Genomic DNA, 26,966 nt, shown 5'->3' on the forward strand with positions numbered 1-26,966 from the left:
CCCGGCCGGCCGGCAGAAGGTGGGAGCCCGTCCCGTGTGGGGGAGACAGGTGGCCAGAGTCTAGCCGGGGGCCCCTGCACCCACAAACCATCCCCCTGGAATCCAGGGCCCCAGGGCCATGCACAGGGCAGCGATTTCCACTGGAATTCCAGACGGATGACGTTGCGCAGGACGCCAGGCGGCGGCCCCCAGCCAGGAGCTCTGGGAGCTGCCTTTCCAGGCCACCAAGTGCCCAGCCGCCCCAGAGGGCCCAGGGGTGACCCAAAGGCCACCTTTCCCACCGAGGGCGGAGGCCGAGGCCGGTGGGTGGGGTGGTGAGCGCTCAGCTCAGGGCCCGTCCAGCCCCTCCCCCTCGCCGCACTCCCCACACACGCACCCCCTGGCCCCCAAGGTGCCCCCTCGGAGGGCTCGCACCCATTACTGTCACCAAGTTCCCGCATTCCTGCTCCAGAGCCGAGGCCGGGTCTGGGGCTCGAGGGCCGCCCAGGCCGCAGGGCGAGGTCAGCTGGGAGCACCCCAGCCCAGTGGGCAGGCGGCCCTGTGTCCCGCGGCGCAGGCACCCGAGTGTGATTGAAAGTCCAGAGCCTGTGTCTCGCCCCAAAACTATGTCAGCATGAAACACGGAGGAACATGGAGGCGCCGGGGGTGCCCCGTGCCAGTGGCTCCCCAGGCCGCCAGGACCAGGCCTGGGCCCGAGGGGGGCGGGCACCTCGGTTTCTGCCCTGGGCCTCCCAACACTCCATCCTCATCTCACGGCCGTGTCCTCACCCCACAAGTCCTGACAGCCCCCCGCAGCCCCCCAGGTAAGGGCAGGTCTCTGCTGTGTGCGGTGGGGACCCGGGGGGGGCAGCAGGTGCGAACAGGGGGCCCACCTTTTTCTGGGGAGGAAGCCCCAGTCCCGGAGCCCACCCGGCTGTGCAGGGCCCCTTCCGGTGGGAAATGGGGGCCACACCAGGGCTCGGGGCTGGCCGTGGGCCCTACACCTTCTGTTCTGGAAACTCAAGATCAAGGTGAGAAGCTCCAGGTTGGTCTGGAAGCCCGGAGCTGGGGTGGACCAGAGAGGTGACCTGTGCCCTGCACCTGCCCCAGGGCCTGGGGGCTGAGGGTCAGTTTCCCAGCTCGGCCTCCAGCTGCTCTTTCTGCTGCAGCTGTGTCACCGCTGTCCCGGGCTGTGCATTTGGTTCCGGGAGAGCCTGCTGCCCGGGGCCATGGGGCTGGGCTCTGGGAGGGGGTCCTCACGGGACGCCCCGGCTGGTGTCTCAGGTCCTGGGCTCCAGGCCCTGCTCACTGGGACCTTCCCGAGGGAGCTGTGGCCCCACAGGGCATCGTCCCAGGCGATGGGACTCCGACCTGGGCACAGGGAGTCGTCCTGAGGGAGGGGCCGTGCCCCCAGCACCCAGAGCAGACACAGGGCGGGGAGAAGGCTGGCTCCCTGCTCGCCGGTGAAACAACCGAGACGTTAGCCAGTCACACGCAGCTGATTGTAAGGCACCTGTTCCGCGGGAGGGACGAGGGGAGGGGCTCGGCCAAGGGCGCCGTGGGGCCGGCGCTACGTGAAGGCCGGGTCAGCGATGCTGTGGTCGGGGTTGCAGGTGAAGGCGATGGTGACGGCGTAGCGGGTGCCCCAGTGCACCCTCTCCACGCGGTGCAGGTTCTCGGACCCCGAGGTGAAGAAGGACACGCGGCCTGGGGAGGAGAGACATGTGACCCCGGCCACGCGTGGCCCCTGCAACCTGCATCCGACCGAACCGGCACCACGACCAGGCGGCGGGGGGAGGCCCACAGCAACCGGGACTGCCTGCCCCCGGGACTGTCCACGGACTGTCTGCCCCCGGGACTGCCTGCCCCCGGGACTGTCCACGGACTGCCTGCCCCCGGACTGCCTGCCCCCGGGACTGTCCACGGACTGCCTGCCCCCGGGACTGTCCACGGACTGCCTGCCCCTGGGACTGTACACGGACTGCCTGCCCCGGGACTGTCCACGGACTGCCTGCCCCTGGGACTGTCCACGGACTGCCTGCCCCTGGGACTGTCCACGGACTGCCTGCCCCCGGGACTGCCTGCCCCCGGACTGCCTGCCCACAAGACTGCCTGCCCCCGGGACTGCCTGCCCCGGGACTGCCTGCCCCCGGACTGCCTGCCCCCGGGACTGCCTGCCCCGGGACTGCCTGCCCCCGGACTGCCTGCCCCCGGACTGCCTGCCCCGGGACTGCCTGCCCCCGGACTGCCTGCCCCGGGACTGCCTGCCCCCGGACTGCCTGCCCCGGGACTGCCTGCCCCCGGACTGCCTGCCCCGGGACTGCCTGCCCACAAGACTGCCTGCCCCCGGACTGCCTGCCCCCGGGACTGCCTGCCCCCGGACTGCCTGCCCCCGGACTGCCTGCCCCGGGACTGCCTGCCCCCGGACTGCCTGCCCACAAGACTGCCTGCCCCCGGACTGCCTGCCCCCGGGACTGCCTGCCCCCGGACTGCCTGCCCCCGGACTGCCTGCCCCGGGACTGCCTGCCCCCGGACTGCCTGCCCCCGGACTGCCTGCCCCGGGACTGCCTGCCCCCGGACTGCCTGCCCCGGGACTGCCTGCCCCCGGACTGCCTGCCCCGGGACTGCCTGCCCCCGGACTGCCTGCCCCGGGACTGCCTGCCCACAAGACTGCCTGCCCCCGGACTGCCTGCCCCCGGGACTGCCTGCTCCTGGACTGCCTGCCCACGGGACAGCCCACGTGGGAGCAGGGCGAGAGGGAGGGAACCCGCAGCATCTGGGGGAGTGGTGGGCGGGCCCTCGGGGCAGGGCGAGGGCACCCCTGGCCCGTTGTCCAGGCACCAGGAGATGTGGCGGGTGTGTGTGCGCCCTAGGGCCACGCTGGGGGGTCTGTGATAACACTGTGGCTTACAGTGGGGCCTCACGATACAGAAGTTCTACTCAAGCATTTATTGGGCTTAAAACGCCCTCCGGGAGCCCCAGGGGGCACCGCACGCTCCCCCCCAGGGCCTGGCTTTCCTTCCCGACAGGTCCCAGAGGGAGGGGATGAGCCGTGTGCTTAATGCACGGCCGGTGGCAGCGCCGTGTCCCACTGTGGGGGCAGCAGGGCCCTGAGCTGAGTCTCCCTGACGTTGTTAGCTGCTGGGTCCCGCTGGGGAGGGTCGGGGTGGAGCACAGGGCAGGGTGCAGGGGGGCCGGGCAGTCGTGGGAGCCACTCGGCCGGGACAGCAGAGCCTGAGGACACGCTGCCTCACCCTCTGACAGATGGGTCCCCCGGGGGTCTCAGCCCAGCGGACACAGATCCAGGCAAAGCTGGGCACACAGCAGGCGCTCCATAAACACGGCGCCCGCCCCAGAAAACCCCCCACCCAGGGCCGCCTGCACGTCCCACCTGCTCTGGGCTCCACCGTCTTGTTGGCCCCCTCCTCCATGAACACGAACCGGCCCCCGCCGAAGTCGTCCAGGTAGTCGGAGAGGTACAGCAGCGAGGTGTAGTCGAAGGAGCCATAGGTCACCTGCGGGCGAGGGTGAGGGCGAGGGGCACCGCTGAGCTGAGCCGGCACCTGGTCTTCCCGCAAGGGCGTCAGGCACCAGGCTCTCCCGCCGCCTCGCCTCAGGGGCGCTTTCCTTGCACCCACGTCTGGCCCACCCTGGGATCCCGCACGGTCACAGCCTGGCCTGTGTCCCCAGGAGTAGCAGGTGCGGGACCCACGGCCAACGCGTCGACGCGCAGGGCGAGGGCGGCGACGACAAGAGCTCCTGCGCTTTCTCGGGGGAGGAGCAAAGCTTTTTAAAAACCAGGGTCGCCCGGCCAGTGTGGCTCAGTGGTTGAGCATCCATCTATGAGCCAGGAGGTGACGGTTTGATCCCCAGTCAGGGCACATGCCCGGGTTGCGGGCTCCATCCCCAGGGTGGGGCGTGCAGGAGGCAGCCGATCCGTGATTCTCTCATCATGGACGTTTCTCTCTCTCCCTCTCCCTTCCTCTCTGACATCAATAAAAAAAATATAAAAAAATACACACACATAAAAACAACAAGAAGGTAACATGCATCCCATAGAGAACACGCTTGGACGGCTGGGCAGAGCCGAGCGGGGGTGGCCGTGGACAAGCGCCTGGTGCGTGCCCCCGCCAGCCGCCGGAGGCCCACCTTGTCCACGTGCGCGTGCCAGTACTCGTCATGGGCCGTGCGGGCCTCCGAGCTGTTGATGCGGGAGAAGAAGGTGGGCTTCGTCAGGTACAGCGAGGACGCGCCGATGCCGAAGGCCTGGGCGATGGCGAGCTGGACCTTCTGCCGCACGTCCCTGCGGGAGGACATGGTCAGCGGGGCCGGTGGCCTCGGAGGGGAGGATTCCCCACGGTCCCGCCGTGCCCACCCGGGGCTGGACTGGAGGAAGGCGGAAGATGGACATGCACACAGCGCCCCGCACCCGTGTCACAGCGCATCGTGTGCGAGACCCGGACCCTGAGGACCAGCCCCTTGGAGGAGTGACACGGCACCAGCCGGCTGGGCAGTGCCACGGGACAGACGGGCAGCGCAGGAGGTGAGCGCCCGTCCCACGCCCACAGGTTCCCGGGCAGCGTGGAGGCCTGGACTGAGGGTGAGCTGTGCATGGCCAGGGGCTGGCCTACGGGGACACAGGCACCTCCCTGGCATGTCCAGGGGGCTGGGCTCCAGGCCGCACACCTGCAACCCTGTGCCAGGTCCTAAAATGACATCCCGAGTGGGACGGCTTGAGCACGACAGTGTCCATCATCCCGACCTTTCCACACCACGGGCCGGCCCCCAGCTAAGGACACTCCCGCCCGGCAAGGGCCCTGACTGCGCACAGACGCCTCAGCAGGAACACCGATCTCGCCTGGTGGCGCGGCTCAGTGGGTGAGCGTCGGCCCAGGAACCAGGAGGTCTCGGTTCGATCCCCGCTCAGGGCACATGCCCAGGTCACGGGCTCGGTCCCGTGTGGGTGTGCAGGAGGCAGCCGATCGATGTCTCACTCGGACATCGACGTTCCGTCTCCAGCTCTTGCAGGACCAGGGAGCTGCTCGTGGGGCCGTGACGAGGCTGTGGGCCTGCCTGGCTCTGTGACCCGCCTCGCACTGGCCGCTGCTTCCTGGCCGGGGCCCTGACGGGTCATTGGTGGTCGAGACCGTCTAGCAGGACCCACAGAGGCGTGCTGCCCTGTGCCACGTGCTCACCGACACGCCAGCTGGCTCAGCTCGAGGGCTGGGATGCTGGGCAGCAGGCGGCCCTGCCTGGCTCCGCCCCCCCTCGCAGCCACGCGGCCCTGGCCCTCCTCACCGGTACACCTGGAAGTCCTCCTCTGAGAAGATGTTCTCCACTTTATCCCCGAAGTACCTGAGGGAGTAAGGAGTGTTACCGCGTGCCACACCGTGAGATTCCGTCTTTCCCCAGGCGGCCCACGGGCCCCTGAGAGCTGCCGGGCCTGCAGGTCGGATCTGTTTGTACAGCGACACCTGAGGATAAAGGGCAGGAAGGGGGCCAGGGGGCCGAGCCCACGGAGGGTGCTGGTCACGGGGCTGCAGGTGTCTGGGCTTCTCCTGGCCCCGAGAGCCGTCAGAATCCCTCAGACCCCACGGAGGCTCACGCGGCTCACGGGGAGCCGGCCGGCCTCACCTCTCCCGCTCGCCCGCGGCCCCGGGCCTGAGCCCTGAGCAGGTCCCAGCTCCCCGAGAAGCCCCGATGCTAGACGGCCCCTGAAGCTTGAAGAACAAGGAAGCTGCCTCTGAGAAGGGCCACGCCTTCCGGTCCTTGCCGGCCCGCGTTCCTGCGGCAAATGTCACGGTTTACCCAGGACTCAGAGCCGCCGATGCCAGCCTCGCCGGTGTCCCTGCCAAGGAGTGCTCAGACCCCAAGTTCAGGTCGCACTGAGGGGGCTGCCGCCCCACGGACTCTCACCTGTACAGGTTCACAAAGTGCTTCCCCACAGACAGGGCGCCCGAGTGCAAGTCCAAGATGGACGCCTGCAAGAGACAGTAGAGCAGAGCGTGAGGGGGGAGGGCGGGAGGAGATTAACCAAAGATCTTATATGCATAGGAGAGGCCTGGTGCATGGATTTGTGCACCGGTGGGGTCCCTTGGGCTGGCCTGTGGGGATCAGGCCAAAACCGGCAGTCCGACATCCCCTGCGGGGTCCCGGATTGCGAGAGGGCGCAGGCCAGGCCAAGGGACTCCACCAGTGCACGAATCCATGCACTGGGCCTCTAGTATTATTATATTTAAAATCATTTTACTTGAAATATTAATGTTTATTGTATGTAACATTATTATATTTAAAATCGTTCTTCTTTAAATATATATTCAAAAAAGGTCAGGCAGGTGATCACAGGCATTCTAGCAAAGTCTGTGGGTGAGTCGGCGAGGAGTTTCTACACCGAGACTGGGTCAGGTGCAGGTGGTGCCAGAACTCAGGGTCAGCAAACCACGCAGAAGGAATCTTCCCGCGCTCCACGCACCCAGAGGACCCATGTTCAGGAAGCCACATGAGAACTCAAGCCAACGAGATCTCAAGCCAACGAGCACTCAAACGAATGAGATCGCAAGGAAACAAGATTTCAAACTAACGTCCCATGCACTAGGAGGTCCCGTCCGATTCCCGGTCAGGACACATGCCTGGACTGTGGGCTCGATCCCCGTAGGGGGGTGCAGGAGGCAGCCAAGCAATGTTTCTCTCTCATCGATGTTTCTGTCTCTCTCTCCCTCTCCCAACCTCTCTCTGACATAAATAAAGACATTTATTAAACAAAGGAGCCAAGAGAAAACGGAAGCAGGACTCGCATACAACTCACCCCTCCGTCGGATCCTCCCAGGGACAGCCCCTTCTCCGCTATGCTGCGGGAGAGATCATTTTAGGTCAAACTTGTTAGTCACCTCACCTACGATATGGCTAGGCAAGTGCCACCCCCCCGATCAATGCAATACAAACAGGCTGTAAGCACATGGTGAGACCACGGCTCAACTTCCAAAGCTGAGTGGGTGAATGGCGATGTTTTATCATCTGTTAACAACACAGAACACGGCTCGGGAACAAGTGGGCTCCACGGCCGTCTGCCGTGCTGAGTGCCTGCACTGCCCCCAGGGGGTCCCTGTCCTGTCTCCACAGGTTGGGGGGCAGCCTCTGGGACCCCCAGGTCAGGGAGTCGAGGCCGCGTGGTGGCCCTGCTGACCTGACAGGACCACTGACCACGAGGAGGCAAGAGCCTCCAGCGCCTTGAGCAGGTGCTTGCAGCGCCCAGCAAGCTGTCTGGAAGGTCAACCCTCAGCCAGTGCCCTCGCCAAAGAGCCCACAGCGTCGCCTGGAACGGGACGGGAGCACCTCCCATCGGGACTCGCTCGGCGTCCGGCTTGCGGCTTGCGGACGCCAACAATGTTGACCGCAGCCCAAGGGCGAGCCTCCGCCCCACCCACCGCTCGCTTCCAAAGACATTCTGGGTCTGAACAGCGCATCGGAAAGTCTAAGCGTGAAAATCCTGTTTTTATTTTTTTTTTATTTTTTTTTTAATTAATTTTTTTTTTTAATATATATTTTATTGAGTTTTTTACAGAGAGGAAGGGAGAGAGATAGAGAGCCAGAAACATCAAAGAGAGAGAAACATCAATCAGCTGCCTCCCGCACATCTCCCACTGGGGACGTGCCCGCAACCCAGGTACATGCCCTTGACCGGAATCGAACCTGGGACCCCCCAGTCCGCAGGCCGACGCTCTATCCACTGAGCCAAACCGGTTTCGGCCTGTTTTTAAAATTTCAACCAGGCCCTGACCGGTTTGGCTCAGTGGATAGAGCGTCGGCCTGCGGACTGGAGGGTCCTGGGTTCGATTCCAGTCGGGGGCATGTACCTGGGTTGTGGGCACATCCCCAGTAGGGGGTGTGCAGGAGGCAGCTGATCGATGTTTCTCTCTCATCGATGTTTCTGACTCTATCCCTCTCCCTTCCTCTCTGTAAAAAATCAATAAAATATATATTTAAAAAACAAAATTTCAACCAGGAAAAACCCACCTGCTTCTGAGTAAGACTTCCTGCTAGCGGCCGAAGGGCTCATCCCCACCCAGTTCTGGAGGACATGGAGCCAGTACGGAGTGACCCCCTGCTGTGGGCGAACACCCAGCCTCTACGCAGGCAGCACCCCGACCCGACCACCCGAACGGGTCAGAACCGCTTTCCGGGTCAGAACCGCTCCGGGGGAGGAACCCGTTTCACAGCGGGCAGCAGCCTTTCCTGGAAACCAGACACGCCTACCCTTGTCTTGGGAGCACACAGGAAATTGTAAATGAATTCTCTAAGTCATCCTGTTAGTAGGAATTCTCAGCTCCCTTCCTGCTCGGCGCCCCCAGCCCCGGATTCCTGCTGGCTCGGGACAGAAGCTCGAGGGTGGTTCCGGCTGTCCGTCCTACCTGCGGATCCGCAGGGCCTCGTCCCTGGTGATGACGGCGTCGGTGATGCCGCGGCCACACTTGGTAGGGGAGCAGCCTGGAGAGAGAGGAGCCGGGGTGAGAGGTCGGCCAATAACAAAGCCTGTGGGAGGCCCTCCTGGGGACAATGGGGTTTTGTGGGATGCGGCCCCCAGCGTGAGGAGTCCCTCCTGCTTCTCTCCCCTATGAGAGGAGAGGGCTGGCAAAGGGCTGCCCAGAGGCTGTAAAATACACGCCCGCTGTTTTTTTTATTGTGGTAAAATACACGTCACAAAACCTGCTGCTTTAGCCGTTTTTACGCAGGTAGTTCAATGGCATAAAGCGCGCTCGCATGGTGTGCCATCACCCCACCCAGCCCCAGAGCTTGGTCATCCTCCCAAACCTGATACCCCTCCCCATTAAACACGGATTCCCCCCCACATTCCAACGGTGTGTAATGTTGATTAAATATTAAATGGGTGGGAAGCAAACTTCTCTTCAGCTCCACCCACCGGAAAAGGTCTCCTGAACCCTGGGCCGCAGAGGGAAAGGCCACCTAAGAAGCGCCACCCACAGGGCCCGCGCCTTCCCCGCGCTCAGCGGCACGAGTACCCCGCCCCCCGCCCCCCAGCATTGCATTCCGTCCCGTTACACCCCCTTATGTGCAGCCCAACAGCGCCCCCTGGTGGAAGGACCTGGCAACGCCTGGGTTCAAGTTCCAAGCCTTGCTCTGACTCAGAGAGAAACTGAATTCTGCCTGTAAAACCCGGCCGCGCAGGCTGCGGCTCTTCAAACGGAGAAGCATCCACGGAGCAGGAGACCGAGCCGGAATGTGCAGCTGCCGGAGGCCCGAGGGCGCGGGTCTCACGGCCTAGGCCCCGCTCGCCGAGGTCGGCGCTCTCTCCAGGTGCTGAACCCGCCGGCTCTCGGCCTCGGGGCACCTGCGGACACAACCCGCGGCCCTTAACCGGACCCTGACCTCGCCCTCCTCCTGCCTCTCAGAGCCGAGGGCCCCAGGATGGGACAGGCGCCCAGGTGAGAGCAGGGCCTCTGACACGTTCCCGATTGCACGTTTCTGCAGCCAATGCCTCTGCTGGTTTCCACGTCCGCAGCCCTCTCGCTCCAATCCTGTGCACCCTCCAGGCAAGCCTCCTCCATCGGGCAGCAGCCACAGTGCGGGGCCTCCGCGAAGCCCGGGCCCCGGCCTCCCAGGTCCTCCAAGGTGACCAACGGGCCTGCCCTGCGCAGGGCCTGAAACACCGGCACTCCCCAGCCCAGGGGTGGGTAACAAACCCGGGGAGGGGCAAAGGTCACCTGCCACCCCCACCCTTTCCACCTGATCCCCGCCGTCGCCCTGTAGCAAAAGATACGCATGTTAAACACACCGCATTTCCTGCTAACGCGCCGCCCCTTCCTGGGTCCCCCGGGCGCCACCTACCTTCAAATCGCCGGTGACTGTTATAATCCTCGGAGCAGGGCACCTCAATGAACCTGCCGGGCAGGACCTCACCGCGGCGAGCCAGGACCTCGGTGACGCCGTCATCGCCCCCCGGGCTGCCCCAGAGCAGGAGCGCGGCGAGCGCGGCAGCAGCCCCCAGGACGGCGGCTCTCAGCCACTTCCTCCGCACCTCCCGCGGCGCCCGGGCACTCTTCATGCTGAGGACAGAAGGCACACCGTGGCCCCCACCGGCACCGGCGTGGGCGGGAAGGCAGACCATGGCGACCAGAGGCACGTCCACCGCGGCTCGCAGCCCTGACCTGACCCTACACTAACCGCGGTCAGAGCTACTGTCAGTCAACAGAGGACCTGCCAGGGGGTGGAGTGCGGTGGGAATGTGGGGAGTCCGGCGTGGAGCCATCGCCACACACGGGGTTGGGGGTCAGTAAAGGTTTCGGGCGGGGAGCCCTCCTTCCACTCCGTGATCCCCGGGCTGACTGAGGGTGCCGGTGGGGGCGGGATTCTGCTGGCCCCACCCACCCACACGACAGCCCCGCCCCGCCCTGACAGACCACGCCCACTTCTGGACGACACTCCCAGGGAAGCCCCGCCTCCCTCAGAAGCCCCCGCCCACCTCCAGACAGACCACGCCCACCGGGCAGCCCCCTCCGGCCACGCCCACGGCCCGGCCTGCTGCCGCCCAGCTCTCGTCCTCCCTCCGGGCTGCCAGTACCTGCTCGGGCGCCTGCGTTCGGCCGTCCCGCTGCCTTCGGGCGCCTTGGGCGCGCCCCTCCGCTGAGGCGCCATCGGGCCAGCCCGCCACGGAGCCGGGCCGAACGCGGGAGCCGCCGGAGCCGCCGGAGCCGGGACGAGCGGCGCGAGAGGGAGCGCGAGGCAGGCGCGGCCGGGGACGCGGGGCGACACGCTCGGCCGTCCACTCCGGGGCTGGCGGCCAGACCCGAGCAATCGCCAGCCGAGCGCTGCCAGCGGACCCGGGCGCGCACCCGGCAGGCACCCCGCCCCGCCCGCCTGGAACCCGCGGAGCTCCGAGCCTCTGGGTGCCGCGCGCCTCCCCCTCCCGGCGCCTCCTCCCCGGGGTCCGCGCCCTCCTCCAGCGCGCGCGCCCTCTGGGTGGGGTCTGCCACCCCGAGCGCCGGCGCATGGTGCTCAGCAGGGGACCCGCAGGCCCTCTGGGTCGGGAGTGAGTCGGAACCAGCCCTGTCGAGGCACCTAGGATTCTGGATAAGCCGAGTTAGCCATGGGGCTCATTCATGAGAAGTGAGTCTGAGGAAGGTGAGTCACTTACTGATGGGGATGGGGGGGCGGGGGGGGTAGGAAGGAAACCGTCCAGGGCCTGTCGGACTGAAGAGTTCTGCCCCGCAGTCCTGGCACTGGGGACGGGGGTGCCATCGAAGGCCACTCCGGGCCGTGGGCCCCGACCTGGGAGCCGCGGAACCAGCCACAGAACTGCGGAAACGAACAGGGACAGCGGCCCAAGTCCCTGAAATGATCTCATTTCTGTAGCTTCTCGCAGGAGGGAAGCAAAGGAATTCGCGCTCACGAGCTGGAGCTGGCTTCTCGCTTCTGTTCCTTTGCATTTTAGCTGAAAGCCGGCCGGAAGGTTTCAGGTTGATTCCCGGCCAGGGGCCCAGTGCCCAGTGGGGGGCGTGCAGGAGGCAGCCGGTAGGGAGAGCATTAACGTTTCCCTCCCTCGCCCTTCCTCTCTAAAAATCAATAATAAAAAAATAATCCTCACGTGCAACAGTCGCCGCTCTTTTTACCCCATTGTTACAAGAGTGACAGGATTTCTGTCTGAATAGGAGACGCACACATGACCAATGCAGATTTCTCAGCTCGAAGTGCCTCTTTTACATCTATTCGTTGAAAAGTCGGTTTGGTTTGTAAGATTTTAAAACAATTCAGCTTTAAAAAGCATTGCCGTTTTTCAGAATGTTTTTTCATACATTTCATCTACCCCCTTGGCTGGGCAGTTGCCTTAAGAATGTCGTCACTGAGATTGTCTTGAATATAATTTCTTTGTTGTTGTTGTTAATCCTCTCCTGAGGATATTTTCCCATTGATTTTTAGAGAGAGTGGAAGGAGGGGGAGAGACACAGGGAAACATCGATGTGAGAGACACATCAATTAGTTGCTTCCTGCAGGCGCCTGACCAGGGCCAGGGGTCGAGCCTGCAACCAAGATGCGTGCCCTTATCTGGAATCAAACCGAGACACTAACCTCTGAGCAAACGGCTAGGGCTGTAATTCCTTTTTAAAAGACATCAAGTGGATTGGTTTCTGGATGCATCTATTTTGTCTCCCCTCTGCACTACAGACTCCTCAAGGCCAGGTTTATGAGCCTGTGCGGAGGCGTAGTTGGAGTTACTGAACTGTATCTGTGACCAATATAGCAAGGGTTTCTTTTCCCATGAATCCTCTGTGCTCTTATAGTAGAAAAAAAAATTTCACTATTTCCAGCTGCTTCATTGTCATCCAAACTCTCCCTTCACATCAGCATAAACCAGCCAGCCCTGAGACATGTGTGTCTCATCCATTTTCCAAACAATTAAAACTTTTGCCCTTAAAAAAATTCAGGTATAGTCGACATGCAGTTTTATATGAGTTTCAGGTGAACGATGTAGTTATTCAACATGCCAATCCATGGCCTGTTTTAAATCCTGGGCAGTTTTCTCTGACCTAGAGGAAATGTTTGCAGCTTCTGCATGCAAGCGGCTGACGTCAGCTCTAGAAACGTAAATATTCGTGATGTTATCCAAAGAAAAGTAAAATTGAGGATTAAACTTTCTACTAAGACGTATTGTGGGGCCTGACATGGTGTTTGGAGACACCTGCCTGTTTTCGCGGAGGAAGGGCCTTTAAGACGGGAGGATCCCTGCAGGCACGCGTGTTACCAGACCAGAGCCTCTGATGAGGGGACCAGTGCTGGTCCACTTCAGGGGCGGATCACACTGAGACACACGCCTTGATGTGGGAGCCGTGATCACACTGAGACACACGCCTTGATGTGGGAGCCGTGATCACACTGAGACACACGCCTTGATGTGGGAGCCGTGATCACACTGAGACACACGCCTTGATGTGTGAGCCGTGTTCACACTGAGACACACGCCTTGATGTGGGAGCCGTGATCACACTGAGACACACGCCTTGATGTGGGAGCCGTGATCACACTGAGACACACGCCTTGATGTGGGAGCCGGTTTGGGGGAGTGAGTTTCCTCCTCGCTAATAGCTGAGCTGGACAGGAAGCAGGGGGCTCGCTCCTAACTCCGACTTTCTCTACCAGGAAGAAGGGCCCGGACAAGAGGTCTTTGTCGTGTGACTTCCCCCCAAACGGCGAGATGTCGGGCTCCTCGCCGTTCAAGATGCGGTTTGTGCACCTGGACCTTAAAGGAGCCCCGCCGAAGGTCTCGTACCTCTCGGAGGTGGGAGCCCCCTTTACCTCGAGGGGAGCCCCTGGGTTGGTCTCTAAAGGTGCGGGCAGTGTCCTGTAGAAATGTGTGCTCAGAGCTCAGCCGCGGGGTCTGGCTGGGCCACAGAGCAGCCAGGAGAGTCAAAGGAAAAACAGGATGAAGAGACCCCCCAACCTCTTCACCGTGGGCTGAATGTGTCCCCCAAAACGATACGTTCAATCCCTGGCCCCTCGCACCTGTGACCCGGACCTGGTTTGAAAATAGGGTCTTTGCAGACATTGTCGACAGGAGGTGAGGGTGTCGGTGGTTTTGTAATTTACAGTTAATTACCGATTACGGTTTTATGAGCATTACGGCTGATTTCTCCTCCCAGCTGACGCCCTCCTTCCCTGCAGCCTGTCTCAGAACGCCTCAGGCTCTAGGGCAGTGGTTCTCAACCACTGAGCCACGCCGGCCGGGCCCCACTTCCTCTAAGGTTCCTTCCAGCCACACACCACCCACCCCAGCCCTGCCGGCCCCCCGTCTCCTGTGAGCTGCTCTCTGACTGTGGCCGCCTGCCCTGCTGGCCCGGCCTCCCCCCAGCTTACCCGCCATGAGCTGCTGTTCGGGGCAGCTGCTGCAGAGCGAGTGGTCCCCTCGCCCAGTGTCCCTTGAACATGTCACTGCGTTAGAGTTTGACTGACATGACACAGCGCACGTTCCAGGTGACAGTTTCCAGGGAGGAGAGGAGTCCGACAGAGACCCGTGTGCAGAGCGAGAGACGCCGCGTGCTACCCGTGTCACTTGCTCACGCCCCTCTCCCCAGATCTTCCCGCTGTTCCGTGCCCTGGGCGCCAACGGCCTCCTCATCGAGTACGAAGACACGTTTCCCTACGAGGGTCCCCTGAGGCTGCTGAGGGCCCCGCACGCGTACAGGTACCTGCCCGCGAGGGTTGCCACCTGCAGAGAAAACGGGGTGGAGGGGTGGGGGCGGCAACCTGGGGGTGCGGGCAGGGCAGGCGAGAATTTCACGACAGTGAGATAATCCCGTCTGTCGTTTTAAATGCACGTCTTCAGCTATAGACATAAAACGAGTTCACAGAATAGTAGAGAAAGTAAGCGAAGCCGTGATCCCCACGGAGTGTGATCTTGGTGCCGCAGGTGTGAAGGGCGGGGAGGAGCTCTGACAGGTACCAGGCAGGGGGAGGAGGCCGCTCCCGAGGCCACAGGGGGTCCCCATGGGAAGGTGGAGGTTAAAGGGGAGAGGCTCAGAGTTCATGACATCGGACATGGTGCTCCGGGTGCCCCCCGCTGGCTTCGAGATCACGGTGTCCATGTGAATCAGTAACAAACAGCTCAGCCTGACCGGCGCGGCTCAGTGGTTGAGCGTCAGCCTGTGAACCAGGAGGTCACGGTTCAATTCCCGGTCAGGGCACATGCCCGGCTGTCAGTGATTCTCATCAGTGATGTTCCTATCTCTCTCCCTCTCCTTTCTCTCTGAAATCAATAAGAAATACATTTTTTTAAAAAAAGACTAGACAGGGAGCATTTCAGGCTGTGCCCGGCTGGTCTGTTACCACAGTAGCTGTCCCATGTGAGGGCCGTGGCCAGCCACAGGTGACGTGAATGACTGGGCGTGGCTGTGGCCCAACAAAACCATTAGTGGACCCGGAAACATTTCTCTGAACCGTTTAATAACGTAGAAGCCATTTTTAGGTCACGGCCGCACTAACGCCCGCGGGGAATCTGCCCTCGGCCCGCCTGCTGACTGCGCTGCCGTGACTCCTCGCGTGGCGGTTTCTGGTACGGGGACTCCAGCGTCCTGGGGTCTGGGTGAGAATAGCTGGTAAACAGCAAATGTCACTTGAGGCCGTGACGGCCCAAGTCCTAGAGCAGGAGCGTCTCTGAAACCCCAGGATATTGTGGAGCTTTCCGGTGTTGGCCGCGTAGTTTCCTCGGGAGAGTCCCGGGCGCTGGCGAGGAGGCCTGGGGAGTGTGAGCGGAGCTGGGCCCTGTCTCGCAGCCCCAGTGAGGTCACGGAGGTCCTGCATCTGGCCGCCGCGCACGAGCTCGAGGTGGTCCCCTTGGTGCAGACGTTCGGGCACATGGAGGTAAGTGGGCCGGACGGGCGTCGCCTGCGCCCAGGTGTGGGGGTCGGGGCGCATCGGCTGGAAGCAGCCGGCGCTGCAGGGACGGGCTCTCAGAAGCCCCTGCGGACAGGCGTGCCCGGCTGAGGGTCAGACCTGCTGGGCAGGGACCTCCAGCCGCTGTCGGAAGTTTGAACCCAGAGGCGGCCTGTCCGGTCCAGGCGTGAGCTTCTCTCCCCGTGAGACCAGCACCCCCCTCACGTCCCCTCCTGCAGTTTGTGCTGAAGCATGAGGCTCTCGCCCACCTCCGAGAAGTGGCGCTTTTCCCCAACACCCTGAACCCGCACGAGGCGGAGTCGCTGGCGCTGGTGGGAGCCATGGTCGACCAGGTGCTGGAGCTGCACCCGGGAGCCCGGTGGCTCCACATCGGCTGCGACGAGGTGGGTGCTGCGTCAGGTCTCTGCCCCCAGGTCCACACGCTCCTGTGTCGTCACGTCAAGGCCACCCCCCACCTCGGGGGAAAACAGCCCCCGCGCCCACACGCCCACGATAGAGAGGGCAGGCGTGGTGGACATCTGCTTCTTCCCCTCGCGCTGCCGTGGAAGGGACCCTCGAGGGGGAGTTCAGGTCTTGGCGAAGAGGCAGGTCGCCCTCCACTGCCGCTGCCTCCCGTGCCTGTGCCCCGGCCCTGGGTGCTCCCAGGCGGGTTGGAGGCCAACGGGCCTGTCTTCCCTCCTCCAGGTCTATTACCTCGGGGAGGGCGAGGCCTCGAGGCAGTGGCTGCAGCAGGAGCAGAACACCACGGCCACGCTGTGTCTGTCCCACATGAGGGCCGTGGCCAGCCACGTGCGGGCCCGGCACCCGGCCACGACGCCACTGGTGTGGGACGACATGCTGCGGGACATCCCCGAGGACCAGCTGTCAGGTCAGCGGCGCGTCCACGGGAGGAGGCGCCGGCTGCTGAGCCCCATCTGCTCAGGGGACTGAGTTCAAATGCAGCGGAGCTTTGCCATCCACAGTCCCGTCGGCCACGGTTTAAATGTCCTCACACGGAAACGCCCTGCCCCTGGAAGGCACCTTAGAGCCTGGCAGGAGGATGGGAGCGCTGGGTCCGACCTGGGGTGGCCATGAGGCCCGGGGCCCTGGCCATCGGGGGTGGGCGGCTGGGCCACAGGGAGCCCTGCTTCCCGCCCTCTGGCCCTCTGCCCGCTCGGCCTGCCCTGCACGGACGCTGGTGAGGTCCTGGCCTGAGGCTTTGGGCAGAGACGGGAGGTTGGTGTGGTCACTCACAGCTCTGGCCCGAGCTGGGACGGTGCCCCGGTGCCCACGTGGAGGCCCACCTTCCGCAAGGCTCAGCCAGCACCCACACGTGGCCCCCTGGGTTTGAACTTGGGTTTGTTACAATTAAGTCCAATTAGTCCACGTTCCTGTTGCGCCTGGGCCTGGTGCCCCCAGGGGCGTGCTGGGCCGCGGGGCTGGGCCGGGGCTCCTGGGGCCGGGCCGTCCCAGGGCTGGCTGGCTCCTGGCGTGGCATTTCCACCGTGAGCAGTGCAGTGTGGGGCGTGTAGAAAAGATGGTGTGTGTCCTCTTTTCATGCAAGCAGCGGGGGCCGGGGCGTTCCGCCGGCCGGCACTCACAGCTTCTCGCCCGCAGCGTCCGGGGTGCCGCAGCTGGTGGAGCCAGTGCTCTGGGACTACGGGGCCGACCTGGACGTGCAGGGCAAGGGTCAGTACCGAGTCGCTGGGGGAGGCCCTGTCACCTGATGCCCGGGGGGACACGGGGCCTCTTTCCTGGCTTATTAGAGCCTGAGCTGCCTCTGCTTCACCGCAGACTCTCCCTGGGGGGCCGGGTCCCGGGGAGCGGCCTGCGTGTCCTGTGGCCGGTCCTCACGGGAGGGCCTGTCCTGTGGGAGCGGGAGGTGGGTTCCCTGAGCGGGCGCCGTCCAGGCCGGGCGTGGGCTCCTGTGGTTTCCCTCCGCACGGCGGTGTCGGGCCACGTGTTCCGGGCTTGGTGGCCGCAGCCTCCTCGGCCCTGGCCCAGGCACACCTTGCTGTCTCATCAGCCCTCCTCATGGAGAAGTACCGGCAGTGCGGCTTCCCCCGGCTGTGGGCCGCCAGCGCCTTCAAGGGGGCCACGGGGCCGAGCCAGGCCCTGCCCCCCGTCGAGCACCACCTCCGGAACAACCTGCAGTGGCTGCAGGTGGCGGCCCAAGGGCGGAAGGACACCCTGCAGGGCATCATCCTGACCGGCTGGCAGAGGTGAGCCGCCCGGAGCCCGTCCTGGAGGGCGAGGCAGCTCCCGTGGCCAGGACACACCGCCCTCCTCACCATGCAGGCTGGGCTCTGACCAGGAGGGAAGGGCAGATGCTCTGTGGATGGCGGGGGAGCAGCCAGGGTCCCTCACACCCTGTAGCTGCCCCCAAACTCTGCCCAGGGCATGCTGCCCTCCTGGCCCCGCCCTGTGACCCGCGTGCCCGTCCACCGTCTGCAGCCTCTGGGAGGCCACACGCAGCGGCTCAGCACAGTGGGGACCAGGACAGAAACTGGCTCTTCACGATTTCATACCAGTTGCAAATCTGAGCTATGAAAGGACCCTGGTCCGGGCCGAGTCCCACCTGGGACTGGGGCCAGGGGCAGGGCGAGCGGCCTGGCACCAAGGGCAGGGCGAGCGGGCCCGCGGCAGCTGGAGGCGGGGCCTTTGAGGGGAGCCATGCCCTCGCCCTCACTCACAAAGCCGAACCCTGAGGATTTCAGGGTGGCGACCACGGAACATTGAGCCTGGCTGGGCGGTGGGTGGGCCTGCACACCCGGGAGCCAGGGGTGTTTCCCGAGGCAGCAGCCAGCTCTGCAGACGCTTCTCGGTGCCGTCCTGGTGCAGGGACCGGTGCCAGCGTCTGCTGCTGGGAGCGGGAGCTGAGCGCCCTCTCCTGTGGGGTCAGGTACGACCACTTCTCGGTGCTGTGTGAGCTGCTGCCCGTGGGCATCCCGTCGCTGGCCGTTTGCCTGCAGTCGCTCCTACACGGTAAGGTGCCCTGCTCTCCCTGGAGGCCGGGGCTAGGCTGCGCCTTCCTCAGCGGTTCGGGACGAGGCTCCTGCCCCACTCGCCACCACCCGCCACTGCAGCCAGGTTCCCAAGCCTAAACCCGAGACAGGCTCGGAGGTCAGGGGAACGTGTCCCCGGACACAGTGAACCCCGAGAAGAAACCCATGCCGCCTCGGGTAGGACAGTGCTTCTGCCTCGGCTGCAGGGACATCCCGGCGCCCGGTGCTGGTAGGCTGGGGAGGTGGGCGCCACGGGAGCGCCGTGATGTGCCCGGAGCGGTGACGGACCTGCCACCTCTGCTGGGTTTCAGGAGGCTTCACCGAGGACGTGAGGGCACGCGTGCAGCACCTGCTTGGGATCTCGAGCCTGGAAATCGCCGGCGTCCTGAGGTGACCCCCCCAGCCTCCGCACTGCCCCCCCCCCCGCTCACGCCCGGCCCCATCTCAGCGCCTGGGTTCTCTGTGCAGCGAGGGGACCGGCTCCTTCCCTGGCAGTGACATCCTGGCCCTCGTCGTCCAAGTCAGCCTGCACCTGCGCAGCTCTGTGGACGAGATGCTGCAGACGGACAGGTGAGCAGGGCCTGGGCGAGAGGGGGCACGGGCGAGGGGGGGCACAGGAGAGGGGGCACAGGGGAGTATGGGCACAGGCGAGAGGGAGCACAGTGGAGTGCCCCCCCCCCCCCCCCACAGACCCAGGGCAAGGGCCTGCCCATCCTGCACCAAAACTTTCTAGGGGGAAAACAACTTGTTAAAATGTCTGGGAGACTGGAATGGCCTCAGAGGTGTCACTGAAAACCCCCGAGGCTTCCTGGCCCCCGTCCTCGGGGCCCACCTGTGTGGCGCTTCCCCCAGGTACGTGACAGGCTGGTTCAGCCCCTACCACCGCAGGCGGAAGCTCATCCACCCGGTCATGATCCAGCACATCCAGCCCCAGGCGCTCAGGTAGCCCCTGCCCCCGCCGTGCCCACCCTAGAGGTGGCGTCCTCTGCCACACGGTGGCTGTGCTCTGTGGCCACCGGCTGTCCCGAGCCTGGATTCCCAGGTGCCCCTGAAAGTTAGTGAAGCCAGCGTGTTCCCAGCCTGAGGAGGGAGGGTGACCAGAATGACCGGGCAGGGTCCAGGCTCACTGTGGAGCCAGACCACCGGGGCCCATCCTGGCCCCCCAGCTGGCATGAGCCCGCGTCCTCCCTGGCACCAAGGAGACAGGGTCCTGCCAGCCAGGCCTCTGGGCTCTGTGCAGACTGTCCCTGCTGAGTGTCAGTGCTGTGCACCCTTGATGGGTGTAGGTCTTAAGGAAATCCCAGGTTCAGATGTTAAAATGTGTCCTCAGTCATTGATTCCCAACAATGCGACAGCGCGCTGCACGGATGGGTAAACTGAGGCACGGGCCGCTCCGACGCGCGGGATCCTCACGGCTGCCGGGCTCTCAGTCTCCTGGGCAGGTGGAGCGGCCTCGCGCAGGAGCTGGCGGCCGCCCTGCACCGCGTCTTCCCCGAGGACACCGTGGAGGAGTGGCTGCAGGAGAACGTGCACCCCAGCTTGGGGCAGCTGCAGGCGCTGCTGCAGGACCTCGAGGCCGCCAGCCCCCCACCCCCACCAGCCAGCCCCGGCCCCGACGCAGGCCAGGGCCCCTGAGGACATGGGCCTCCCACACCCCGTCCAGCTCTGTCTGCCCAACACTCGCCTCCTGCTGAGCCCAGGACACAGGCAGCAGGCCCCTCGGCGCAGGTGGTCATGGGGAGAAGGGGCTGAGACGGGAGGAGACGCCCGTAGGGCCTGTTCACTGATCTGCACGCAGAACTTTAATTCTCGTGAAATAAAAAGAGTAGAAGCTAGAGGTCAGGCTGGCAGGAATGTGACCGACCTCGCTACCGCCTGGCTGCACTCAGGTGTTCACAGGGCCTGGAGGGTCCACAATAATCCCACCCGGGGTGTGTGTGGGGGGCCAAGCAGGCTCTCAGCCCCCAGGGGAGCAGACGTGCACAGCTCGGTACAGCAGTTCATTTGGAACCCAACTCGAGCAGGTCCGAGCCACATGTGCTCAAGCCAAGGGCTGGTCGCAGCCCCTGCTGAGAAGGGAGACCCACAGAGACCGCGGTCCATGTCACCCGGCAGCGCGGCCCCATGGGCGATCCAGGCTCTGCCCACTGCACCTGCCAGGAGGTGCTCGGTGCCCAGTTCCGTGGGTGCAGCCCACTTCCTGCCCCACGAAGGGGCCCAGCCGACAGGTCTTCCCAGGTTCTAGAGAAGCTGCATCTGGCTTCTCAGAGCAAGGTCCCAGCTTGAAACAGTGCCCGAGGCTGGGAGAACCTCTTCTCGCCAAGGGGGGCTTTGCCGGGGCTGAGGGGACGGGATGGGAGGGGATCTGTCCCAAGACAGCCCAGCACCATCCTGGTTGGTCTAAGACAAGCTGAAGGCTGGCGGTGACCTTGGAGCTGAATGCCTCAGGGACCGTGTGGCCAACCTCAGTCGGGTGCAGGAACCCCAGCCCCAGGCCGTGCCCTGGGGAGCCTGCCCCCCCTCCCCTTTCAGAGGCTGGAGCACACCCGGCTGGTTGGCTGTGGGGTGGATAAGCCCAGACCAGGCCACGCCACCCACCGCACTCACGCTGGGGCTGCCTGGCTCCCGGAGGCAGATCTGAGGCCACACCCTCCCCGGGCGCCTTGGAGCCCAGCCGTGGCTCTACGCAGAGGGCAGCAGCAAGTAGCAGGAGTGGCCCAGGGCCCCGCCCAGGGGCTGCCGGGGACACAGCTGGGTGGCGAGGAGGAAGGCTGGCCTGCTGAGGCACCGTCAGATCCACGGCCGCGGGCTCCCGGTCAGCCCTGCTCGGCGGGGCTGTCGGCCTCGCTGTCGCTGCTCTGAGATGGCTCCTCGGGGCTCTCTGGGCGGTGCAGCTCCAGGAAGCCGGTGATGAGCCTGGCGATGGCTTCCACATCGCTGGGCCGGGTGGCACCGGAGGGAGGGCGGTTACCACGGGAGAGGTGCACCCAGAAAGACCACAGCCGCTCACCCAAACCATGCACCTCCCACACCCGAGCGCTCCCCACCAGGACCCAGCACCTTCCATCCTGGTCCCCATCCTCACCTGGCCCCTGCCCCGCCCTGTCCTGCTGGAACCCCTTGAGGTCCCCATGCTCTGCCTGTCCTCATGGGGACCCCGACATCGCCTAGCGGTGGTGGCACGCCTGCCCCAGCCTCCCCACGGTCCTCTTCCCCTGTGCCCCGCCACGCTGGGCGTCTGTTGTGATGGGCGAGGGGCCCAGGCAGCAGCCCTGGCCAGTCCCAGCCCCGTCCTCGCTCACCTGTGGTGGCCCATGATGGCGCTCTGGGTGAGGGGGTGTGAGAAGCCGGTGGAGAAGCGCAGCACCACCACGTAGCCCTTCCCGAAGTAGCGCACCTTCTCCTCCTCCACGTTCACGTCCCGGATGTCATTCAGCAGGACCACCACTGGGGGGCAGGGCGGGCGGGTCAGGGGCAGCGTCCCCCCACCTGGGTGCGGGCGCCGTCACTTCCGGGCTACTCTGCAGAGGCTATGCCACGCTTGCCATGAAGCAGAAAGCGTCGGTCACTGTGTCCGAGGCCGAACCCCCCGGAGACAGCCAGACCCCGACCTTTGGTGTCACAGGTCAGTGGCCACAGCGCAGGGTCCTGCAGCTGCGGGGTCACGGCCAGTCTGGTGAGAAGGAACATCTGGCCCATCGTGGCCTCGAAAGGCCTGCCTGTCCCCCCGTCTTTCTGCTTCATCTCCCCAATGGCTGAGAGTGCCTTCCTGGTCCTGAGTGGCCAGGCAAAAAGCTGGGGCTGCCTGGCGGTAGCCTCGGGCCAGGCCGTGTCGAGGGGCCCCCACATCCCCCCCCGAGGCGGGATACAACCCTGATTACCGAGCAGCCAGCTTGGACCCAGTCCTCAGGCCCAGTCCCAGCCATCACTCAGCCCTGGCTGCCCCATCCAGCCCGGGGTAGCCCGTGTCCCGTTCAGTCCCAACGCCTCACCCTGGTCGTGGCCTGCTCGGAGGAGGGTCAGCAGCTTCTTGTACAAGCTGAACGTCTTCAGCACGACCTTGCCGGTGCTCTTGTCGAAAATGGCTTCCTGGAAATGGCCACGAGGTCACCGGCTGCTGGCCGCTGGGCAGGAGCCGCCCACACGAACCCCAGAGGGCCTGGCTCGCCGACTGTCCCACCCTTGCCCTTCCCATCCCAGTGAGAACCCAACGCCAGCGCCCAAGCTGCTCTGCCAAAGCCAAACACCTGCAGCCTGACCGAGACCCTGAGAGGAGTGAACGCAGGGGCCTGGGGCCTCGAGGCAGGTGTTCAAGGACAAGGACAGTGGCCAAGGTCACCCAACGAGGGAACGGGTTCAGAGAGCAGCACAGGGCCAGGCAGCTCAAAGGGTCATGAAGAGGGACAAGGGAGAGGGGGGTCCACCGAGGAAGCGGACTGGCCCCGTTTCATTCTGCGCTGCAGCGACCTCGGGGGGAAAGAATTTGGGTAAAAACAGCCACGAAGAGCTTCTAGGAGAAAAAGGCTTCCGAGGATTCCTCGGCCCAGGAGCAACGCCGGACAGGCACCAGGGCCGAGCCCAGGCTCCCAGGAGCCCTGCGCTGGTCTCAGCAGGGAGCCGAGCTGCAGCAGCCTTACCTCCCAGTCCTCTAGGTTCTGCACGGCCACGAACAGGCAGCCGGTGACGTAGAAGATCTTCCAGCCCAGACTATCTGGGGACAAACAGGACACAGCCCGTGAGAGCAGCAGCAGAGAGCGCAGGCTGCGGGCCCACAGGGGTCCCTCCCCGCAGGGCGGCCGCTCTCCCAGCCGCTCAGGGCCACGCTGCCCCAGCTCTGCCCGCTCCCTCTGGCGTCTACTCTGGCGTCTACTCGGGGCAGGCAGCCGGGTGTCTGCCAATCACAGCATGGCTTGTGGAGGCGAGAGGAGCGGGCCTGAGAGTATGGCTCAACCCGCAACAGAGCCTAAGCAGATACAAGAGAGTACCCTCTCGGGGAATCTGTTGACCCAGGAAAATGCCCAGGACACAGTGAGGAGTGCCGGGCATGAGGGAGAAGCCACCAGCACACAGCGGTGCGGCTGTGCCCGTGGACCCCTAGGAGGCAGAGGGGCGGGCGGCGTTCCCCGAGGCTGGGCCTTGGTGGGTCACCGATGATGGGCTTTCCTGCTTCTCTCTGTTTTCCAAAGAGCCAGGAAGTTGCGGGAGCAGACGCTGCCTCTCACCTGCACTGTAGTAGGCAGCAGCCAGGCCGATGGACAGGATTCCTGCAGAGAGAAAGCAGGGACCTCGCTGTGGGACCCCGCCAGCCCAGGGCCCGCCCCCTCCCCAGGACCAGCCATGGCTGCGGGGCGGGGCGCAGGGAGAGACCACCAGGCTCAGAAGCGGGGAGTTCCTTCGCAAACATGGCACGTGCCATTCACAGCATGCAGGTGCCACATCCGTCTCCGTGAGGACCCGGAGCTGGCTGGGAGTCGGACGGAGGAGCCAGCGTGGGGGTTACCCCGACGGTATAAGGTCCATACAGGACTACGTAAGGTGTCACAACACAACAGCTGAGGAGAAACGGAGGCGGCCACGTGCAGGTCATGGGAAAGGACTGGAGACAGGCCACCCGGGGCAGCTGCCCGCCGGTGGGCCCTCCGATGGCAGCGATGGGGATGGAGGCCAGGGCAGCCTCCACTTGGGGGAAAACAGGGCGCACTGTCACGCGTCACGTGGGCCTGCGGCGAAGAGCAGACACCCGCGAGCAGGTGTACGAGGGCAAGCGAAAGGGGGAACATGGCCGGCCACGTGGCTCAGTGGTTGCCCCGCGCACCAGAAGGTCACAGGTTCAGTTCCGGGCAGGGGCACATGCCTGAGGCTGCAGGCTCGACCCCCAGCAGGGGGCATGCGGGAGGCAGCCGGTGGATGTTTCTCTCTCTCCCTCCCCCTTCTCTCTATAAAACCAACAAAAACATTTTTTAAAGTGTGTGTGGGGTAACAAGGGCGCTCAGAAGAGCGTGCAGTGTTCACCGAAGGATGTCAAGTGAACAAGACGAGACACACCCGGGAGCACAAAGGGACAGGCAGCGCTGTGCGAGGGGGTCGGCAGTGAAACAAGGAAGGAAAACGCCGGCGTCACTCTCACCGATTTCTAAGCGACGTTTCTCATTTGGGGGGAAATACGGAACCCTTACCGACCAGCAGGGACCAGGACCGGATGCCCGGCGCCCTCTTCAGATGGAGGCGGGAACCGGAGAGCGTCTCCACCTGCATGTACATCCCGGGGCCGCGCGGACGCCACGCTCAGCGGAGGCCGGCTGGGGAGGGCGGACACGCACAGCTGGGGCCACCGGCCGGACGAGGCCCTCCGGCTGGCCCCCCGATCACCGGGTCCCGGGGCCGCTGCCTCTGGGAGCGAGGCGCTGCTCTGCTCGGCGACACTGACTGCGCTGGGGCTGCGCGCCCTCTCGGACTCACACCGTCCACGGGCCCTGCCCTCCGCCGCCCACCTCACCTGCAAACCCGTCTCAGGCACCTGAGCCCCAGGGGCCGTCAGGCTCCGGGACCCGCCAGAACCCAGGGGACCGCCCTCGTTTCCCCGGGCCGGTCCCGCCAAAACCCGGAACTGCAGGTCTCATCTCGGCAGAGTCTGCCCTGCACCGGCTGCGCGGTGCGTCCCCAGCCGCTGACCCGCACGCGCGGAGGCGCACCCGGCAGACCGGTGCCCGCAGGACGCGGGCGCGGGGGCCGGTTCTGGGGCGCCGCCCAGAGGGTCCCTGCAACCTCAACCCAAACCCGGACAGCGGCGGCCGCAGCGCGCGCTCCCTCCGGGACCTGCCCGCGCAGCGATGGCACCGCCTGGGCCCCGGCAGCCCCGCGTCGCCTCCCGCGCCCGCACCCCCGACGGCGGAGCCGCCTGCCCCCCGCGCCACCCCGACGGCGGCCCCCGCCGGGCGCCTACCGAGAACGCGGACCGGCGGGCGCGGGACGGAGCCTGGGCCGAGGGGCGGGCGCTCACTTCCGGGTCTGGGGCGGGGCGGGGCGGACTTCCGGGGCGGGGCCTCGGGAGCCTGGAGGTGGGCGCTGTGCAGATGGCAGACGCGAGCGGTGGCGCGTCCTCCGACCGCCGGACCCTGGCGCGCGGAGCGGAGGAAACGCGGCCGGCGCCGACTTCCGCACTTACCCCCGGGAGCGGGGCTGAGGGACCGCCCCAACCGCCCGGGCACCGTGCGGGCCCTCGGGGGCCCCCAGAGCAGCGCACGCCCCGCACAGGTGCTCCCGTTCCTTCCATAGACGCGCAGCGCTACGCGTGCGGGTGGATGTGTTTACAGGGTCCGTCCGTTCAGGAGGGAGAACCGCAGGGTACTTTGAACAGAGTTTACTATAATGACTCACTAACGGGATTGTAGCGAGGAGGCTGATGGGAAGTAAACTGGACCATAGAGAATGGCAAGAAGCGGCCTAGCTGGTGTGGCTCAGTGGAAACAGCGAGGCCTGTGGACTGAAGGGTCCCAGGTTCGATTCCGGTCAGGGGCATGTACCTGGGTTGCAGGCATATCCCCAGTGGGGGGTGTGCAGGAGGCGGCTGATCGATGTTTCTAACTCTCTATCCCTCTCCCTTCCTCTCTGTAAAAAACAACAAAATACATTTAAAAAGAAATAAAAAATAGAGTCTCATCTTCACCATGCTTTTTTTAAAAAGAAGGAGAATGGCAAGAAGCAAGGCAGAAGCCCCAGGCTATGAAGGGGCTCCCAGGGAGGACCCCACTCTACCCCGGGGCCGCGATCTGGGCCTCGCTGGCGAGGACTAGCTGTGGCTCACCGGGTGGCAGAGGGGCCGCTTGGCGCTGCCCTGGAGGAACCACTGGGAATCCCCCTTGTACTTAAGGCAGCGGTTCTCAACCTGTGGGTCGCGACCCCTTTGGCGGTGAACAACCCTTTCACAGGGGTCGCCTAAGACCATCCCGCATATCAGATATTTACATGACGATTCATCACAGTAGCAACATGACAGTGATGAAGTAGCAACGAAAATAATTTTATGGTTGGGTCACAACATGAGGAGCTGTATTTAAAGGGCCAGAAGGTTGGGAACCACTGACTTAAGGGGTCGCCAGGGGACGCTGGTGGACGCTGGGGGCTGCTGGCCACCACGCAGTGTGAGCGCCGAGAGCGGAAGGAGCCTGCAGTCCAGCACGCGCAGCGCAACCAGCAGGAAAAGTCTTCCCCCTGCAGTGTCTCCCGGCACCCGTCGCCGCACCCACCGCTGACAAAGCGGAACATCACACCTGCCGGCCAGAAAAGTAACCGTCAGCTCCCTCCCCACGGAGCAGGCACTGGAGTTTGCACTGGGAGCTGACATATAGTGCATTGGTAATAGGCACGATATGCAGGGCTCACTCAGTCCCCTACCTACCGGTACTGTATTTATGTCCAGTCTTTTGCTATTACCAGTATTCATCAAGATTTTAACCAAATCAGATATCACTTGCTCCCTTATTTAATATTTGTAGGATGCCGGTGCAGACTTCATCTTTAAATGGTTTATAATCTAGTAGAAAAGGTGGAATTATGCAAATAGCAGTATGCAAAGTGGAATTTTCCAGGGTATCAACTGAAAGG

General features: G+C 64.2%; 3 protein-coding genes across 8 annotated transcripts; 1 reads left to right on the forward strand and 2 right to left on the reverse strand.

The window, feature by feature from the left end:
- Positions 1–591: 591 nt before the first annotated feature.
- On the reverse strand, positions 592–10,952 carry OGFOD3 (2-oxoglutarate and iron dependent oxygenase domain containing 3). Its single transcript, XM_081110447.1, has 9 exons — positions 10,556–10,952; positions 9,823–10,040; positions 8,388–8,463; positions 6,785–6,827; positions 5,896–5,960; positions 5,278–5,334; positions 4,129–4,282; positions 3,371–3,494; positions 592–1,686 (listed from the first exon to the last, which is right to left on the reverse strand). The coding sequence occupies exons 1-9, from the start codon at positions 10,627–10,629 to the stop codon at positions 1,550–1,552; spliced, it is 948 nt and encodes a 315-aa protein (XP_080966573.1). The 5' UTR covers positions 10,630–10,952; the 3' UTR covers positions 592–1,549.
- Positions 10,820–20,197, forward strand: HEXD (hexosaminidase D). 5 transcript variants are annotated; one of them, XM_081110404.1, is made up of 13 exons: positions 10,820–11,115; positions 13,129–13,267; positions 14,061–14,170; positions 15,258–15,345; positions 15,597–15,761; positions 16,063–16,246; positions 16,975–17,046; positions 17,384–17,579; positions 18,260–18,342; positions 18,674–18,752; positions 18,831–18,932; positions 19,215–19,304; positions 19,793–20,197. In XM_081110404.1, exons 2-13 carry the CDS (start codon positions 13,184–13,186, stop codon positions 19,995–19,997), a joined length of 1,458 nt encoding a protein of 485 aa, XP_080966530.1. In that variant the 5' UTR covers positions 10,820–11,115; positions 13,129–13,183; the 3' UTR covers positions 19,998–20,197. The 5 variants fall into 5 exon arrangements, with proteins under 5 accessions (XP_080966530.1, XP_080966532.1, XP_080966531.1 ...); XM_081110406.1 differs by having other exon boundaries at positions 10,941–11,115; positions 15,151–15,345; XM_081110405.1 differs by having other exon boundaries at positions 10,966–11,115; positions 19,718–20,197.
- CYBC1 (cytochrome b-245 chaperone 1) lies at positions 20,147–25,372 on the reverse strand. 2 transcript variants are annotated; one of them, XM_081110454.1, is made up of 7 exons: positions 25,306–25,372; positions 24,539–24,661; positions 23,585–23,626; positions 23,000–23,073; positions 22,355–22,451; positions 21,665–21,809; positions 20,147–21,299 (listed from the first exon to the last, which is right to left on the reverse strand). In XM_081110454.1, the coding sequence occupies exons 2-7, from the start codon at positions 24,621–24,623 to the stop codon at positions 21,179–21,181; spliced, it is 564 nt and encodes a 187-aa protein (XP_080966580.1). In that variant the 5' UTR covers positions 24,624–24,661; positions 25,306–25,372; the 3' UTR covers positions 20,147–21,178. The 2 variants fall into 2 exon arrangements, with proteins under 2 accessions (XP_080966580.1, XP_080966581.1); XM_081110455.1 differs by lacking the exon at positions 25,306–25,372 and having other exon boundaries at positions 24,539–25,211.
- Between the last annotated feature and the right edge of the window lie 1,594 nt (positions 25,373–26,966).

This window comes from Myotis nattereri (genome assembly GCF_964212035.1).
Source record: "Myotis nattereri genome assembly, chromosome: 16".
NCBI lineage: Eukaryota > Metazoa > Chordata > Mammalia > Chiroptera > Vespertilionidae > Myotis > Myotis nattereri.